The sequence below is a fragment of the Narcine bancroftii genome, chromosome 1 (genome assembly GCF_036971445.1).
Source record: "Narcine bancroftii isolate sNarBan1 chromosome 1, sNarBan1.hap1, whole genome shotgun sequence".
Taxonomy (NCBI): Eukaryota; Metazoa; Chordata; class Chondrichthyes; order Torpediniformes; family Narcinidae; genus Narcine; species Narcine bancroftii.
In genome coordinates, this window is record NC_091469.1 from 15,210,691 (window position 1) to 15,230,761 (window position 20,071).

Below are 20,071 nucleotides of genomic sequence, written 5' to 3' on the forward strand. Positions count from 1 at the left end.
TTGGCCTTTTCTACACTGTTTATCTCGATGTTTCTAATTATGTGATCACCTTCCTCAGCTTAACTACCTCAGACGACTCCACCTCAGACCTCTCCATGGTTGTGACCAGCAAGGGTTCCAGCTTGAAACAAGAACCAGTGCTGCTCTCAATGTTGCTGGTGGACCCACTGAGTTCCTCCAGAAGATTGAGCTTATCTTCAGATTCCAGCATCTGCAGGGAATGACCTACCCCTTTCAACTGCCCACACACCCACTCTGGCCTTCACCACAATGGAAGACTATTCTGCCCATCCTGATGTCCCACCATAAAATGGCATGTTTTAGGGCAGAAAGGTTGGTGCAGCAGTTAGCACAATGCCTTTATAGTGCCAGCGATTGGGACTGAGATTCGAATCCCCCGTTGTCCGTAAGGAGTTTCTACGTTCTCCCCATGTCTGCATGAGTTTTCCCTGGGGCTCTGGTTTCCTCCCACTGTTTGAAACATACCAGAGGTATAGGTTAATTTGATGTAAATTGGGTAACATGGACTCATGTGTCGAAAAGTCACTGTTCTCTCTGAGCTGTGCTCGTGTGCATGTTTTGTAACCAATGCATAAAAATAAATTAATGTGCATGCAAAAGGTGAGTTACCTAAAATAATGTCACAATTAATAATTATATTTATGGAAAATAATTTCTTAGCTAACTGCTTCTGTTAACTAGTTAGTCAGTTAAACAAGTAGTTAATCATACTTGTATTACATTAAAACATGCCAATACTGTTGGCCATGAGAGACAGGCAGTGCCAAAATTATCTTGAAACAATTTCAAGTTTACATTTGCACCAGCATTCAGTGCACACATACTTTTGTTACAGGAAAAAAAAAATTGCACAACATAAAATTTTTGCACACACTGATTCCTAAAAAAATAGAGGGAATATTGGTTACCATGCTGCATGTCTAAATTTAAATAAAAAAAAAACGATCCCCTGATGATTGCCACAGCTTGTACCTCTGGCACCTTCTCTGTACTGTGATTCTCCTCTCCATCCAACCCCCATTCCTGACTCCCACACACCAGCAATGTTCTCTGTTATCCACAGCATCGGGCAGAGGGCATTATGTGGGTTTAGTTATGCAAGGCCTTATCTCATGTGTGTCACAGCACAGTTCCGAGACCTTGCTGGAGTGGATGAAGAAGTATGGATCAAATGTGTCTTTTCTGCAACAAAGAAAGCTGGAGGTTCAGGTATTATAAACTATCTTCAATTTAAAAATGAAGAGCCAGAATCCATGTTCAGATGCAAATATACTCTGGAAATACTGAAGCAGAATGCCCTGAGCTGTTCTTCTGTTCAGTAAGATACGTGGTCGATCATACCTCGATCACTTTATTTCTTCTACATCCTTCGATAGTCCCTCACTGCATTGCACGTTCACTTCAACCTGGCAACCGCAAAATTGTGGCTATTCTCCAACCATCATTGTGAAACAGTGATTCCTGATTTTCTACAAGGATAACCTGGCTCCATGTGAGGTGAGAGAAGCATCCTAAAATTGGTCAAGGTCTGACCCTGTGCAGGTGGGAAAATGAAGCAGCTTGGAGGAAGGTTCCAGAACAAGTTTTGATTCAGATCAAACCTTTCCTTTAATAAGTTTGCTCAAAGGGCTCTGATGAAAAGGCAGAAATATTTAGTGGCCCATTCTGCAGAGAAACAATGAGCAAATGTTTGAGTTCAGTAATTTTTGTTGCACTATAATGTTCACTGTTTTTCTCTCTCCTTGGTGCCCTGACATGCTTAAATATTCCCACTGTTTTATCCTTTCTTCAGATTTCTTACTCCAGAAGATTTTCTTTGTCCTTTGTTACCTTTCGCTGAGCTTGTTGAAACCTGACCAAACTCGCTACTCGCTGGAGCAGCAAACTCCAAATGTTAGGAACGTGGATTCTTCCTGCTGCAATTTATTTCCAAAGGGAAGCAAGTAAAGAAGTTGTCAAAAATATTGCAGCAGGTTACACTATTCAGGCAAGAGCTGGCACTTTCTCAGACAGTTCCCAACTTGCTTATTTTAAATTGCATCTCAAACCATATAAAGCTCATAATATCTTTTCTGGCACCACATCAATGTTTTCAAATGACTCATCTATTAATTTTGTACAAAATGCCCCACAGCCACCAAAAAAAAATCAACCTGATACTTAAAAATGAATGGATTTTTGGTTCCATTTTCATGGGATTGCCACCTACATGTTGGTCTGAAGTGTATATTACTGTAATCAGTAATGCTGCAAAGATAAAGCTTTTTCTATTTTATTTCGGGTATGGTTTGTAACTCAATCTGTAAAAGATATAAAATACTTCAGTTGTAATCAATTCTCTTGTATTTTTGGAAGGTATTTCATCACACTGCACCCTGAAGATACAGTGGTCTGGGAAGATAATCCCTGGACTGGGGCATCTGGAACCAAAGAGCACAACCTCAAAATAAATTGCTAGAAATAGCTAGAAATCAGAAAAACATGCTCATCTCAGAAGGAAGTGAATCTTTGAAATTCCCTACCCAACAATCCTGAATAGACTCAGCTACAAAGCAAGACCAAGATACAGATGAATAGATTTCCGAATATTAAGGGATAAGATGATGGTGCAGGAAAATGGCATCAATATAAAAGGCTGCTTGTGATTTTATTGAACATTGCTGACATGATGGGGCCAAATAGCCTATTCTTGTTCACCTCATTTATCTCCCTATTTTTATGTTCCTTGGCACCATCTTGGGTTATGGAGATGAGATGGTGATATTTACCTATACAAGACTATACTTGGCCCTCTTCCCCTAACATTTCAGTTTTTTTTCTCCTTCCCTCTCAGCTGTATCCACTTATTAACTCTTACCTGTTAGCCTGTGTTTCTCCCCTTTGCCCTTCTCCCTCCACATTTTTATTCAGGCACCTGCCTGTTTATGCTTATAATTGTTGAAGGATCCAGGCCTGCACCATTGGTTGCCCATGGATGCAGGATGACTTGCTGAGGTTCTCCTGCTTTTTATGTGCATTGTACCTGAAAAACCCAACACCCAACTCCAACCAACCAATTTTCCCCTGCAACCGCTGCAATCGTGTCTGCCTGTCCCGCATCGGACTTGTCAGCCACAAACGAGCCTGCAGCTGACGTGGACTTTTTACCCCCTCCATAAATCTTCGTCCGCGAAGCCAAGCCAAAGAAAGACCTGAATTCATATTCAGTTTTACAATCTTTTTCAATCAGCTGCGACAACATTAATTTGACCCCTTGGATATTGAAGAGATATTTGCTGTCAGAATAGATGAACATGATTATTCACTATAGATATGAACAAGGAATTGACACCTAAAAATGCAGGCCATCAGAATACTGGCTTGCATTTTACAAGAAAAACTTTCATTGCCAGTTCTACCAGCCCATAATGTACTATCTGTCGAGATAATGATTCCACCACTACAATTTTTGTAGTTTGAGTGTTTCTGTTGCATTTTTCACAAACATTACATGTCCCTTATCATCAACAGACATAATTTTGTGCCAGATATTTTTAAAAATCTGGTCTTCTTTGGCACTATCAGCAAAAGAGTGCCACCCACTCAGTCCAATACAGTATATTTCCTATTTATCCACCCTTTACATAGTTTGGTCAACACTAAAGGCTTGAAAAATATCTTTAGACATAAAAAAATTGGCCAATTTTTTTGTCTGGAATCCAAGTTGCAGATGACAGGAATGGAAGGAAATCATTCAGTTCTGCCGTTCAATATGAATTGTTTTTGATCTATGTCTTAACTTCTTTCGCACATCTTGGAGACAAAACATTTAATGCTTACTCTACAAAATAAACTACAAATTTTAATTTAGCTATTTTTAATTCACCTTGGCTTGATAGTTTTTGAGAGAAACTTAAGTTCAACATGCCCTCCTTGTCCTTCAACAACTTCTACTGGAGCACCATCAAGGACATCATTCTTGGATATATTGCAGCCTGGTACGGGAGCTGCTCTGCTCAAGATCAGAAGCTGCAGAAAGTTTTGATTGCAGCTCAGAATGTAACACAAATCAGCCTCCTTTCCATCTTCATTTCCTGTTCCCTTGGAAAGGCAGCCAGTATTCTAAAGGACCAACCACAACCCGGATACACTCTCTTCTCCCTCCTCCCATTGAGAAGAAGACTTACATGTGTCAAAGTAATCAGCTTTCTGAATAAACCACATTAATGATTCTCCCATGCTGCCTTTGCTTGGCACTCATTGATCTTACTTTGCAAAGCAATCCTTACTCTGCTCAAGCCTGAAATGTTGGTTATGCATCTTTATCTCTGCTATATACACTGTTTGACCTGATGAGTTTCTCCAGCAATGGTTTTTACTTCAGCCACAGCGTCTGCAGACTTTCATGTTTTACATCTGTCAATTGTGGTCTTTATATGGCTGAATGAATTCTTGAGATAACTAGCTAGTCTTGTTGCAGGGGAAACCTTCTCTGCGCTGGATATTTGGTAAGAAATAAACTTAACTTTAAAGGCTTCACTGTTTTCTGTGAAGGATTACTTCTTGACATCATCATGTAAAAAAGATCAGGTACTTCTAATATTATACTCCTAATCCTGAACTTACCAGAAGAAATAGGTTCTCTTCAGTCAGTCCACTCAAATCCTTCAATTACTGAAACATCTTAATTAAATCACTCATAATCTTCTGAATGGAATATATGATTTGTCAATGTAATACATCCTCAGAATTTTAACCCGTAAACCTGTATTATCCTCGTGAATCTGCGCTGCATCCAAACCCACTAAATCCCTTCTTCTGCAGAGTCCAAAGGAGAACTCTTGACTAATCAAACAAGAGCTTCATACAACCAAATGGAAAATATTTTTTTTTTGTTTGCAGCTGTAATTGATAAAAAGGAACACTGCCATCGCCATTTCCATTAAATTTTGTAATTACGTTTGCAGATATTTTCTCCTCCAGCTCTTAGTTGAGAACTAAATGTGATGGGTCAGATAGTTTTCTTTAGTCAGTACCTGAACATTTTGTCCACAATCAGTTCTAGCTTCCGCAGTTCTGCCCACTCTTCTGGCCTGTGGACACCACTCAACATCTTGATATTATTTCCCAAATTGATGCAATCAAAACAAAGTTCATTCATTGCTCAGCCATTTGTAGATTCTTCGGGAATATCACTTACCATTTGTGATCACGGGGACTCTTCTATCACTTGAAATGTCTTACTTTCCAAACAATCCACAACCCGTGTCATCGTTATGCCTCCAATTCCATAGCGTCATCGACAATAACAGTTGTCACATCATTGGCAATATTAATTTCCCTAAAATCTTATCACTATCTAGCAATTTAGACAACAACCATAAGAAGCATTCACACAGCATCTGGTAGCTTTTCATTGTGGTGTTTACGAAAGACAATTTAACTTTGTGCCTCCCATCAAGGCTAAAAGCCTGATTTTAGGGAAGGGGTGTGGTAAGTCTGAAAGGTTGAGAGGGGGTAGAGAAACAGAGAGGTTCAGGTGTGCTTGAGATCAGGAGTAAAGTTATAAATCTGGAGGACGCAACTGTGACAGGAAGCCCACGGCAAGAGTTGACAACAGGAATGATTATTTCAAAGGCCGGTTGAAGAACCAATAAAGATCAGCTAGCTTAACTGGTGGGGTATTGATGCATGTTTGGATGAGGGCCAAATAATGTTTAGATAAGCGGAAGTTCACAACAAGAAATGGACAAATTTTCCCTAGACCAACTAGGGAAATTTCAACCAGTTGACGGCAAGGTTTGTGTCGTGGTTAGTACAGTGCTATTACAGCACCAGTGAATTGGGTTCAAATCCAGCGGTCTGCAAGGAACTCGTACATTCTCCCTGTGCCTGCGTGAGTCTCCTGTTGGTACTCTGGTTTTCTCCCAAATTCCAAAGATGCTTGGAGTTGGTAGGTTAATTGGTCATGGGTGTATGTATTTGGGAAACGCATCCTCATGGGCCGGAAGGACCTGTCACCAATCTGTATCTCTAAATTAAATTAAAACTTGACAATTCTTCTTGGGCAGCTCCTTGGGAGGAAGGATGACTTGCTTCCGCTCCGATTTTATGTGTTCTCAGAGAGCTGATGAAACCAGGGCTGGAATTGCAGGTTATCCAGTGATGGGACAGTAAGTGGCTGATGGGGCTGGTTTGAGAGAATGTGCACTATAAATGGAGTGTCTGACTATATGATTCTCAACACCATCCTAAATACTCTTTCATCACTGTGAGTATCTTTCATTTGGTACTACAGCAGGATTCTGAGGGACAGGATCTTCCAGCATTTGGATAGTTTGTTACTGACTTAGAGATAGTCAGCATGGCTTTGTGTGTGGGAAGACATGCCTCATTAATCTGACAAGAGATTTTGAAAAAAATGACCCAGAATATTGGAGAGGGCTTGGTGGAGCATGTAATCAACATAGACTTTGAGAAGTGGTCACAGAGGATCCAATGTGAACTGGCCAAATAGATTCAAAGCAGGTCTGAAGCAAGGAGTCAGAGGGTTATAGTGGTGCATTGCTTCTCTGATTGGAGGCCTGTGACCAGTGGTGTGCTTCAGGGTTTGGTGCTGTGTCCGCTATGGTCTGTTATCTATATTTTGACATTTAGATGTCAGGTGAGTGAACATGGTTCATAAATTTGCAAGTAACATGAAAATTGGTAGAACAGTGGACAGTGAAGGATATCTGTTTACAACAGGTTCTTGATTAGTTCATAAGGTGGGCCAAGAATGACAAAATGGAACGTAGTGCTGACACGTAGGAAGTATCGGATCTTGGTAAGTCATACCAGTCTCATCTCAATTCTTTCAATCAGACCTAGCATGTGTATGGGGCATGGGGGGAGGGGCATTCTTTTATCACCCACTTTTTGTCCTATCCTTTCATCCTTGTTAACTGTATTTTACATTCCTATGTGGCTGGATTTAGCAAGAATCTCAGTGCATCTGTACAGTGAACCAAGGGAGATGAGAACAAACTGTCATCGACATCATCTAATGTAATCTTCCACCCAGTTTTAGATCCCCCTTTTGACTTGCAACTTTTCAACTGTGAACCTTTATATTGTTTCACTCTTTATCCTCCTTGCTAAGATTATCCTTTTTAGAAATGGATGTAAATTTCATTGACCTTACAGAGGCTGCATTTTTTCTTATCTAATCATGTGTCAAAAAATCAAGAACTATCACAATTATACAGCATAGTGGGAGGCAGGAAGAGATGCAAAGGACAATTTGTAATTATTAGTTGCCACCCAATTTGCTGTGAGGGCAAAAATCATCTTACTATGGAACTTGTGAATTTTAATGAGGCACTTCATGAAACATGAACTGCAGGAGGAACTCAGCAGGTCAGACAGCATCCTTGGGAAGAAATGGCCAGTCAATGTTTTAGGTCTAAAGACCAAGATAGACACAGAGGGGATTTGGTGAAACTTTTTCTGAACAGATCAAAACAAGGATTGTCAAACTCATTTTCAATGTATGATTGGCTTTGCTAAATTACAGCAAAAAAAGCAAAAACACAAAGTTACACACAATTTTTTACAACTCAAATACAGTGAAACCTCATTAGACCGCGATTCATTAATCTGCGGAATCGCTTATAGCACAGGTGTTTGTGGACCCCAAACATTGATTTTAGGAGCCAGGCTAACAGTGACTAACAGTCACAAACTCAAAAATGGGCTCTTATGACTCATTTACAAGATGTGTATGTTAATTTGTGGAGTTTAAAGGTCTTATAGGGTTTGAGTCACGGTGTTCTGGTTTCCTGCTTCCTGGATCACAACATATATGCATTTGTTCCGTGACTTGGCTGTAACGCGGTATGAAATCTTGGACCCCAACTACCGCGTTCTAACGAGGTTTTTTACTGTATGTGTTGCTTGATTCAACTTCAGCAAAAAACACTCCAAACAGCTTATTTTCCTGAGAGCAAAAATAATTCAACTCCAACTTAATTTTTTTCCAAGTACATTCAACACTTTATAATTGTACCCAGTTTTCTTTTCAGGTCACACCAGAGCTTGTTTTATAGGTGACCTTCAATAATTTCTACCAGGCTGTATGGACAATATTGAGGCAAGTTTTGAAAAGAAAATATGGCAAGCAACATGAGTAGGCAGATGTATTAACGGAGTACATGGTAACGCCTCAATTAATGCCAGCAAAAGATCTCAAATAAAAGCTTAATGGCCAAGTGGTCACCCAAGTCAAAATTTCTATTGGTAAAAATAGATTGATTTTGCCTTACTAAATCACACCACTTTAACCTGTCAACTATAATTAAATTTACAATCAGAATGGCTCTAAAAAAATATTTTAATGAAGTCAGACAGGACCCACTAGCTACTTGGTCACAGACACTATTAATCTTTTCCTCAAAACCTGGACATAAAAACTTAATTTGAAGTCTCTTACAGTCTTCAATGCACACAAATGATATTAGAGAGAAACAAATGCTAAAAATTGAGACGAAGGCTCACAGAACATCAGTTTTACTGCCAGAATCTTTCAAAATGCAAATGCTATCTGGCTCCCCTCGATGGTGTTTCTTTCTCGGTTCACACACTGTTGTTATCTTTAGTGTAGTCTTTATTGAATGGCCACAGTGGCCAACAGTTGTCAAAGGACAAAGATGAAGAGGAGAGAAGCTGTAATTTACAAGGTGAAAGAAAAGGCAGTTTCTTTGCCTTTTGTTGGTAGAAAATTGCATGTCCTGATTGAATCAGACTTCCAGTTATCATTGTATTGTTAGGACAGGGTCAGGGAATATTGGCATGAAAGTGACGGTCATGTTCTCAGAATCAAATGTGACACATGACTCATCAACACTGGTAGTTCCAATGGGAAAGTAGTGTTATGCTGCATTTATTTCAAGCCACTGAACACTTTATTGTTAAATTTTAACTTTTCCAAAGTGAAAATTCAAGACGAGCTATTGAGGACTTAAATTGCAAATGTTGGTTGCCCCATGTTCCACGATTCAGTGAGAAACATTGATTTAAATGACCTCCAGGCAGGTTAATCTATGTATCGTACGACGGGCTATGCAAGAATAAAAACAAAAGTCCAGGGAGTGGGAGAGTGTCACATGAGATAAAAGTGCTGTGGTAGCTTTAGATAAATTAGAGAAAAGCTTGTCCAGATTTTGAGATAGAGATTAATGCTGTCTTTGAGCAGAGAACCAGTGGGTTCTATCTGAATTCAAGAAAAATATTTTTTTAGTGCAGTTCTGATTGTATGTACAGGTGGGGAATGGGAGGAGTGGGTGGAGTTGGGGAGCAGAGGCAATCTAATTCACAAACTCGCAAAACTTTTACTCAGCATTCAAAGTGAAGACTTCACTTCCTCAGAATGAACTTGTATGTATATTATTCAATCTGTTGTAAACAAAGGAGAGTGCAGCCAGTTTAAGAGTGACTCTGCTTTTTAATTCCTTCTACCATGGCAGATTGTGAAATTCTGGATCCCACAAACTGAAAGTATGATAGGAATGGATTTCAATTAATCCTTCAAAAAACAATTGAGTCAATCAATAATGAAGATTAATTGGATGGGTATGGGGTAAGATATATTGAGTCACTACAGGCAACAAGGCTAGCATTTCCACAGATGAGGATCTCTTCATGATGTGAAGACGCATTTCAAATCACTGAAATTCAATCAGTGACTGCTCGGGATCTAAAACGTAAATTGAACAGTAAGCAAGTGATGCTTCATTCCAAGTCACATCCGCATACTTATCCTCAAGACTTACACAGTGATTCTACACAATAGCCAGAGGGGTAGGGACTCTGGGGAAGTACTGACATTGGAAAAAGATCTGGAATTGATAGACTGAGTAGCTGGGCAGAGGATAAACAGTGCCAACAGAAATGTTTGAGGTATGGCCTGATGAGGTGAACACACAAGTTCAATCATTGTGAGTTGGAGGAAAACATTCACAGAACCATAGATACCAAAAGCACAGAAAACAGGCCATGCAGCCCTTCTAGTCTCTGCTGAAATATTATTCTGCTACTTCCATTGACCTACATCCAGTCCATAAACCTCCAGACCTCTCCCAGCCATGTAACTATTTATTCTGCAAACACCAGAGGACATGTGTACTAAGTTAAGAAAGGGAAGTTTAGGGGAGACATAAGGGGCAAGTTTTTGTACATAGAGAGCTGTGTGTTCCTGGAAGGCCTTGGCAGGGATGGTGGTGGAGTCTGAAACATTGGGAGCATTTAGGAAACTCTTAGACAGACACATGGATGAAAATAAAGGTGCTTTTTAATGGAGCGACTCCCCAATGAAGCTGGCTCTTGGGGGGGGGGTTGGTGGAGAAAGATGGACTTACCTTTATTGAAGAAGGCAGAAAAGGCTGCTCCAGCATTGCTTTTATTAAGAGTGATATTGGGAGCTATCTTCCGGAGCTGAGGGAGGTAGGGCAAGTAGCACAGTCGCGCCGCCCGTCACCATGATGTCAAAACATATGTACCGAGCAATGGTTGTCTTTGTTACCCATAATCCAGCTGCACTGGGGATTATGAGTAACGAAGACAGACAATGATCCTTCTTCCAGCTCTTCTGCCCGACACTTCCCCTCTAGCCTGCCGAGCACATTGCTTCGCTTGCTCTACTCTTTCCTCCATCAGACTCCCGGGTCTGCTTATCCGTCTTCACTCCTCAGCATCTGGCAGCCTCCTTCCCGGGCTGTGGAGCTCAGCACCCGAGTCCCTTTGCCCTCCAGCCCCAGTGGCTCAGTGGGCTCTGACTCTCCTTGCCCTCCACGCTCTTCGGGCCAGACTCCCTCCTCTCCCACTCACTTTGCATGTACAATCCCACTCTCTCTAGCTCCTCGCTGCCGTCCTGCTCCTTGGCTTCAGCGACCTTGGTGAAGGAGCAAGGGCTGGTGGGGGAAAGGGAAGAGGACATTTCCGGATGGCAGGAAGGAGCCGTAACCCCAGCGGCAATCACCATGGGAACCTTGGTGTGGTGGTCACTCCTGTGTCGCGGACAGATGACATCATTGCGATGTCATCAGCTCACCCCAATCAGCAGTGGCATTGCCTTTATGAGTGAGGTAGAGTTACTCACTTCCCTGTGGGATTACACCCCCTGAACGATTGGAGTCTGCATCCAGCATCCGCTGTCAGCATTTTTATAAAGGTAGGTGAATTGATGTAAAGGCAAAGAACATCTCCCTTTACATTCACTTTTTTCCCCCTCTATAAAAATGCCTAAAAATGGAGGGTTATAAGGTAGTGAGGTATTAGAAACCTTTTTTTAAAAAAAAGAAAAAAAAGAATGAATATATGGATTGGCACAACATCGAGGGCCAAAGGATCTGAACAATGCTTTATTGTTCTATGTTCTTAAAACTTGAGAGTAAACCCGCATTTATACCAGATGGCAGCTTGTTCCACATTCCCTCCACTCTGACTGAAGATATCACTAATATTACCCTTAAATCTGTCCTCTTTCACCCTAAAGCCACATCCTGTAGTATTTATCTCTCTTACTCACATCTACTTTGTCTATACCCTTCATAATTTCGTAAACCTCTATCAAATCTCCCCTCATTCTTCTACACTCCAACGACTGAAGTCCTACCTTGTTTAATCTTTTCCTGTATCTCAACTCCTGAAGACCCGACAACATCCTAGTACATCTTCTCTGCACTCTTTCAATTTTACTAATATCCTTCCTGTAGTTAGGTGACCAGAATTGCATACAATATTCAAAATTTGGCCTCACCAATGCTTATACAACCTCACCATAACATCCCAACTCCTGTAATCAATACTTTGATTTACGAAGGCCAAGATGCCAAAACCTGTCTTTTCAACCCTGTCTACCTGTGACGCCACCTTCAGGTAACAATGTATCTGTGTTCCCAGATCCCTTTGTTCACCCTGATTACTTGGTGCCCTACCATTTACTGTGTATGTCCTGCTTTTGTTTGTCCTTCCAAACTGCAACACCTCACCCTTGTCTGCATGAAATTCCATCTCCCATTTTCTGGCCCAGTTGGTCCAGATCCCTCAGCAAACTTTGAAAGCCTTTCTCGCTGTCCACAACACTTCCAATCTTAATGTCATCAGCAAACTTGCTGCTCCAATCTCCCACATTATCATCCAGATTATTGATATACACAACAAACAATAATGATCCCAGCACTGATCCCTGAGGCAAATCACTAATCACAGGCTTTGAGACTGAGAAGCCATGATCCACCATCACTCTCTGTCTTCTCCCATTCAGTCAATTTCGAATCCAGTTTACAACTTCGCCTTCCAACCTGGTGTCTGAACCTTTGAACTAACCTACCATGTTAGGACCCTGTTAAAGGCCTTACTGAAGTTCATGTAGACAACATTCACAGTATTTCCTTCATCTACTTTCTTGGCAACCTCCTTGAAAAACTCTATAAGATTCATTAAACACAACCTACCATAACACAAAGCCATGCTGACTATCTTCAATCAGCCCTTGGCTGAATAAATACTTGTATATCTGATCTCTCAGAACACCCTCCAAAAATTTACCCACTGCTGACCTCAGGGTCATGAGCCTGTAATTTCCTGGTCTATTTTTGGAGCCTTTTTTAAGCAATGGAACAACATGAGCTACCTTACAAACCTCCGGCACCTCACCCGTGGATAAGGACATTTTAAATATTTCTGCCACGGCCCCTACAATTTCCCCAAGGTCTGAGGGAATATTATGTCAGACTCTGGGGATTTATCTACCTTTATTTGCTGTAAGGTAGCAAGCATCTCCTCTTCTTTAATCTCTACATGTTCCATGCCACGACTGCTTGTTTCCCTTCTTTCCTTATACGCCATGACCGTTTCCTGACAAAATACTGATGCAAAAAACAAAACTGTTTATGATCTTCCCCATCTCATTAGGCTTACACATAGATGACCCCTCTGACTTCTAGGGAACCAATTTGTCCCTTACTATCCTTTTACTCTTAAAATACTTGGGAAAACCTTTCAGGTTTACCTTTACATTAGCTGCCAAAGCAACCTCATGTCTTCTTTTTGCCTTCCAAATTTCCTTCTAAAGTATTTTCTTACATTTTCTATACTCTTGTTGTACCTCATTAGCTCCTTGTTGCTTCTACCTGCTAAACACCTCTCTCTTCCTCTTCACCAGATTGCTAATATCCCTTGAAAACCAAAGTTCCCTCTGCCTGTTAACTTTGCCTTTAAGCCTGACATGCAAACTCTGAACTCTCAAAATTTCACCTCTGAAGGCCTCCCACTTACTGAATGCATCATTGCCAGAAAACAACTTATCCCAATCTACACTTCCAAGATCCTTTCTCATTTCCATAAAATTGACATTACTCCAATTTAGAATCTCATCTCGAGGACCAGTTCTATCCTTATCCATAATTAACTTGAAACAAATGACATTATGATCACTGGATGCAAAATGTTCGCTGACACATACTTCTGTCACCTGACCTATCTGGTTCCCTAATAGGAGATCCAGTATTGTATCTCCCTAGTTGGTACTCTATATATTTATTTAGAAAACTTTCCTGAACACATTTGACAAACTCGAAGCCATCCATCCCTTTTACAGTATGGGAGTCCGAGTCAATATGTGGAAAGTTAAAATCTCCCACTATCACAACATTCTATTTCTTACATTGGTCTGCTGTCTCTCTACAGATTTGTTCCTTTAATTCTCTCTGACTATTGGGCAGTCTAGAATACAACCCTATCATGGCAGAGGTGAAGAAGGGAGGGAAAGTGAGGGCAATTGTTCATTGCCTCCTGACTGAAATCAGCAGGCTTCTTAGAAACACATAGGAAACCGCTGGAAACTGAAGCAAAGCACAAGAATTCCGGCCCAAAATGCCGACTAATCTTTCTGTTCCACTGATGCTGCTCAACCTGCTGAACTCTTCCAGCAGTCTGTTTATGCATCACAGAGATCTCTGCCTGCCAGGCCCAAAGTCTTCTGCATTTGAAGATCAGGTTACAGATCAAACTTGCACACATTTTGCTGAGAAGACCATGAGTATAATCAAATGCATGATCTATTCGCAGGCAGGTGTTCAAATTCAGGTCCTGTCTGCCTTCAGATTTTAGTTTATGCTTCAAAGATTTGAACCAACTTGCCACATACAATAATCAGCCTTAACTGCACAGATGGCAAAAACAAACTTGCCTCAGTGAACAATGAGAAAATGCCCCAAGGATGTAAAAGGGAGGAGGGACCCAGTAGAAGAAAGATGAGGTGCTCAAAAACTTTGTCAAAAATATTTGACCTAAAGGGATTTCTTTTCACGAGGACATAAGGTGTCGATGAGAGATTTGAGAAGGGAATGCCAAGACTTAGGACCTGAAGCACTGAAATCAAAAAAATCTGCATGTTTCAAATAATGCCTGTAAATGCAGAAATACTCAGTGGATCAGGCAGTACCTGTGGTGAGAGAAACATCTTATGTTTCAGGCTGATGACATTTTATCAGAAACATTAATTCTGTTTCTCTTTCCTGCCAAAAGAAATTATGATAATGGCCATTTACATTTGCTACTGAAATTCACTTTACCTTTGGAATTGCTCAGGAGCAAAATAAAAGGTGAAAATATTTTAAGGAAAAGTGTAATTGACATATAATAGAAGCAATTACTGCTACCATTGACACAAATTACTGAGCTGCCACTGGCTGGAGTTCACCAAGACCTCCATCTACCTGGAATATTTGTAAGGGGAGAGACTCCACAATATTCCCTCTAATTAATGCACCACAGTCAAAATGCACTTTTTCAATTGAACGATATGTATCAGAATTAAGTGGACTTGAGTGTCTGCACATCAGTTTCAGACTACGTTAACATTCTAACTCCCACATCATCCTGTTAATTGCACAGGAACTCCTGGTTTCCCAAGTCGCCAAGTGCACAGTTCGTCTGCACAATTTGCCACAACAGTAGCTCGACATTTCCGGAGCAAGTGTCTTTGTTGTTTCTGACAGAAGTGAAATGCCTGGAGTTAACACTCTCCTCCAGTTCCTCAATATTAATTGATTTTCTTAAATGCTTTTGAAATTTATCATGATTTCAAGGTCAGAGAATCACTGGACTCTTATCACTGCAGGCACTAATCTTCTTTCAAAATGTAATCCAATTCATGCACGTTTCAGAAGGGATGATCATTCATTTTGGTTCCTTCCATTCATTCCCAATAGTTTTCCAATTTAAATGCCAGTGGCATGGTTGGTCAGTTTGCAGATGACGCAAAAATCGGTGGCATTGCAGTCAAAGAGGGAACCTACAATGTGATCTTGACCAATTGAGTCAGTAGGAAGCAAAATGGAAGATGGAATTTAATTCAGAAAACTATGAAACATTGAATTTAACTTAATCAAATTAGGGCAGTATTTCCATAATAAATAGTAAGTCTCTGGAGATTGTTTTAAAGTACATACCTCACATACATAGTTCCCTATAAGTCGTGACATAAGTAAACAGAGTGAAGAAGCATTTGGGATACTTGCCTTCATTGGCTAGGACATTTTGAGTACAGGAGTTAAGGTATTTGGAATATCTGTGTGCGCTTCTGTTAACTGTGTTTTTGGAAGGATGCCTTTAAACTGGAAAGGGTGTAAACAAGATTCATGAGGATGTTACTAGGAGTGGAAGGAGAAGTTGGAGGCTGGGGACTTTTTTTTCCCTTGAGTTTGAATATAGAGGTATCCAAAATCATAAGGTGAATAGTTAGTCTTTTTTTTCCCCCAGAGTAAGAGAATTTAAAACAAGAGAACTTGTTTAAGGTGAGGTTTAAAAGCAACCCGAGGGGCAAGTTTTTCACTCAAGTGTTTGGTGGATATGTGGAACAAGCTGCAAGAAGCTGTGGAGGTGAGTACGATTGTAAAGGTAAAGGTTCCATTAGTGTCAAGTAATACTACATTTTGAATGTAACTAATGCGCTTCGAAAGAACCAAAGACTTGTTGATCCAAACCAAGGTTTTTATTAACTAAAAGACTGGAGCGTATCACAAGTAGGTCGACCAGTCCAGAATGACCTGGCTAGGAACAATTTTTTAAGACCTGTCAGTAGGTGTGGCTACACTCTCAGCCAATCACAGTCATCCTACACTACCATCTGTACATATACACATTGGTGATAGAATCTGTATTCTCACAGTAACATAAATGAAATTCTTCAACTTTATCTACCATATGGAAGACAGAGAGTTGCCACTTTGTCTCGTGCCCCTCACAGAAATTAGGCCCCAGCGAGGAATGAACTCATAACATATAAAGTAGGAAAAGGGTGGAGATGATATGGGCTAAAACGAATTAGCTCAGCTTGGAGACATTGGTGGCATGGATGAGTTAATCTAAAGCTCTCCGACTGCACTGCACTGCACAAACCACTTTATTTTAATTGCTCATGATTCAATCCACTGCAGATATTTTAAGTAATTGAGCAGAGGAAAAGACCAGTTGGTCTATTTGTCTCTGATTTCATCAGTTTGCTTTTTGTCTGCCAAAATAATCAGTAAAATTTCCTGGGCCATGTAAAAAAAAAACAAGTTTAATAAACTTATTGAGGAACAAAACAAAAATCTGAACAATCTCTCTCCGTACCCCAGGCAACTGAAGCTAGTCCAGGAAATCACAGTGATAAAATCTTACCGACCTCTGGTGTGTCGCTGGACCAAATCCAGTTCGAAGAGGTATGAGACTGCAAATGCTGGAATCTGGAGCGAAACAAAACAATCTGCTGGAGGAACTCAGCACGAGCACCAACAGTGGGGAGAAGGTGAATGTCTGTCCCAGACTTGAATCAGGGCCACAGGGTCCCAACTCCAAAATGTCAATAACTTTTTCCCGTTGCTCAGCCTGCTAAGTTCCTCCAGCAGATTGCTTTTCACTCTCCTTTCAATACACAACACTTCCATTTTCCACAATGGGGCAATAGTAACCGACTCACAGATGAGTTCTCTCCTTGCCTAGTTTAAATGCGACTCCAATGCTCCCCAATTTATATAATTGTAGGGAATCAATAAGAACACAGGTCAGTCCATGTGCTAATTTATGGACTTCAATCAAAATGTTCCTGAGTCTGCACTTATCTGAAAGGTCTCAGCCACCTTAGAAGTCTCTTTGAACAGAGAATTGTGTGGGGGTCTTCCTGAGGTTCCTTTCTCCAGACCCTCAATTCTACTATGTCAGGTGTACAAGATACTTTGCAGCACTCTATCAAGGAAAAAAAAACTCATACCCAAAACTATCCAACAATCAGTAATGGAGTTCAGTATTTTCTTTTAAAATTTAGACATACAGCATATTAACCAGCCCCTCCGGCCTATGAGCCTGTGTGCTGCCCAACTACACCTATCGAGTTACAAATCTCAAACGTTTTTTGGAGGGTGGGAGGAAACCAACAGAGACACAGGGAGAATGTACAAACTCCGTCTAGACAGTGCTGGATTCGAACCCAGGTTGCTGGCGCTACTCTAATCGTGCCATATGGTGTGGTTAAAATTAAAAAGTAGTGTAGTCTTCACTTCGATATTCGGTGAAAGTGAAGTCTGCAGCCTTCAACCAGCTGCTCTTCCTTCTGTAATATTCTTCCTGAGACACTGGAAAGGGTTCAAACTTCATCATATAAACTGCTTGACATTGCTTTCACAACAGGACACCAATGTTTATCCACGAAAAGGGGTATATTAAATAACATTAAAATAATTATGGTCTCGCAATATAAGATAGTGTCAAGGAGCACTGCTGGGTTCTCAGTCAGTATTGTGAGCTATTTAATTTTGAGACAATGAAATGGTGCACAATTGGATTTCCAAGATACCACTCTCCACTTGACCGAACTGGAGCCCTTTGGCCAGTTGAACGTACAACGTCGTGTTGGCTTGTATTGAGAATTCTCATCAGGCTTGATTATCTTTACTTCACTCCACCACACAATGGCACAAAACAGTGATGGAAATAGTGCAAGATAATACAGAAATAATTAATCAGGAATTGCTGTTTGAGACTGTCATGAGTTGTCCCTCTCCATAGGTTTTTATAAATTTGTCTGTTGCAATGCCTGAATGTAGGAAATCTTAGAACATTAAAACATCTGTTTGTCGAGTCCTGTGAGAAATATTATTTCTAATTTCTGCATTTCTAACTATGCGTCACAATCCACACCAGCTGTTCTACGTGAATCACAGCATCTTACCTTTACAGCTAACATTGCAATTAAAGCAAGATTGGTTTGAGTGCTCTGTTAAATTCATAATTCTGAAGGAAACCTACCACGTAACACTGTGAGCCTGGTGGTGGCACTTATTTCTCCAACACTGTTGGAGGCTACACATTCATAAATAGCCTCGTCTCGTGGTGTTCGCAATGGCTGTATTCGAAGAACAGACCCAGATCCATCATCAAATTCTATCACCTGTGAAGATAAACAAGATATTATTATTTTTTTCCAATGTTAGAGCACTGTTAAGGCAAAGATTATATTTTTGGGAAGACTTCTGGTGACTTTACCTTCCTCATAAATGATTATTTTTCCATCGTCAAAGAGGAGGAAAGATTAGTGGTCTACAGTTGTGATACATCATTACATAATAATAAAAGAAAAAAAACAGCTAATATTTCTTTATTACATTTAATTAAAATCATAATACCTAGCTGATGATCTGTTTGAGATGCTATTATTGAAGTGAGCTGAATTCAAAGTAACTTTTTGGAGTTTGGGGAACCCTTTGAAAATTGTCACCATTAGTTCCACAGTCCATTGAGTTTGCTTCATTGCTGAAACAACAAGAACAGTTACTATGAGGGTCTGACACTGAGACCCTTCCTCCAGCACCAATAGAATTTGATGTGAATGAATGGCTGCTCTGATCTTCCAGCTGGTGGGTACAACCTGGAGAGGCCTTGGGAATGCTGACAGGCTTTTCTCTTTTTGTTGCTGCCATGATGAATATCAAAGGGACTTTCACTGAAATTCAGGTGCCCGGGCAGGAATCTCACTTTTCTTCCAGGGTTGCCTGCAGTAACTTTTCTCATTTAGATAACTACCGGACTGGCTGACCTTCTGGGTCATTGCTTAACATGGTTGGAGTGATATCATTCAAGAAGTGGAGGAGGAAAACAACAATGGTAACAGCAGTGAATACCCTGGATATTATTGCATGAGGTAAAAAAAATAAACAAGCAGACATTTTTTTTTAAATGGGAGAAAATAGAAAATGCTCAAATAAAAAGGGACCTGGGAGTCCTCATGCTGGATCGCCTGAGGTAAATTTGTAGGTTGAGACAGTGGTGAAGAAGGCAAATACAATGCTGGCATTAATTCAAGACGAATAGAATAAGAGCAGGGATGTGATGTTGAGGCTTTACAAGGCACTGAGAGACTTTAATTGGAGCATTGTGAGCAATTTTTGGGTCCTCATTTAAGAAAGGATGTGCTGATGTTGGAGAGGGTTCAAAAGAGGTTTACAAGGATGATTTTCCATGAATGAATGGGTTAGCATACGAGGAGTGTTTGACAGCTATTGGCCTGTATTCACTGGAATTTAGGAGAATGAGGGAGATCTCACTGAAATGTCAAATGCTGAAAGGCGTGGACAAAGTAGATGTTGAAAGGGTGTTTCCCCATGGTGGGAGAGTCGAGGACAAGAGGACACAACATCAGGATTAAAGGGCATCCACTTAGAACAGAGCTGCGTAAGAATTTCTCTATCCAGAGGATGGTAAATCTGTAGAATTTGTTGCTACAGGTGGTTGTGGAGGCCAGGTCATTGGATGGATAGGTTTTTGATTAGCCAGGTCATCAATGTTATGGAGAAAGGCCAGGCAGTGGGGCTAAGTGGGAAAATGGATCAGCTCATGATTAAATGGCAGGGCAGATTTGATGGGCTGAATAGCCTATTTTTTCTTCTATGTCTTATGGCAGAACATTACACATACAAACAATATTTCAAATCAACTATAGCAGAGGAAATATGTATATTAAACAGGTTTAACCATCCACTGGAGCATGCAATGA

General features: G+C 40.5%; 1 protein-coding gene across 13 annotated transcripts in view; it reads right to left on the minus strand.

Moving 5' to 3' along the window:
• The window catches only part of LOC138755303 (receptor-type tyrosine-protein phosphatase delta), a 1,191,445-nt gene that overhangs the window by 876,594 nt on the left and 294,780 nt on the right, over positions 1–20,071 (minus strand). For all 13 annotated transcript variants that reach the window (XM_069921133.1, XM_069921109.1, XM_069921060.1 and 10 more), the window contains exon 4: positions 18,328–18,469. In XM_069921133.1, coding sequence (XP_069777234.1) covers positions 18,328–18,469 — 142 coding nt within the window. The remainder of the gene's footprint in view (positions 1–18,327; positions 18,470–20,071) is intronic.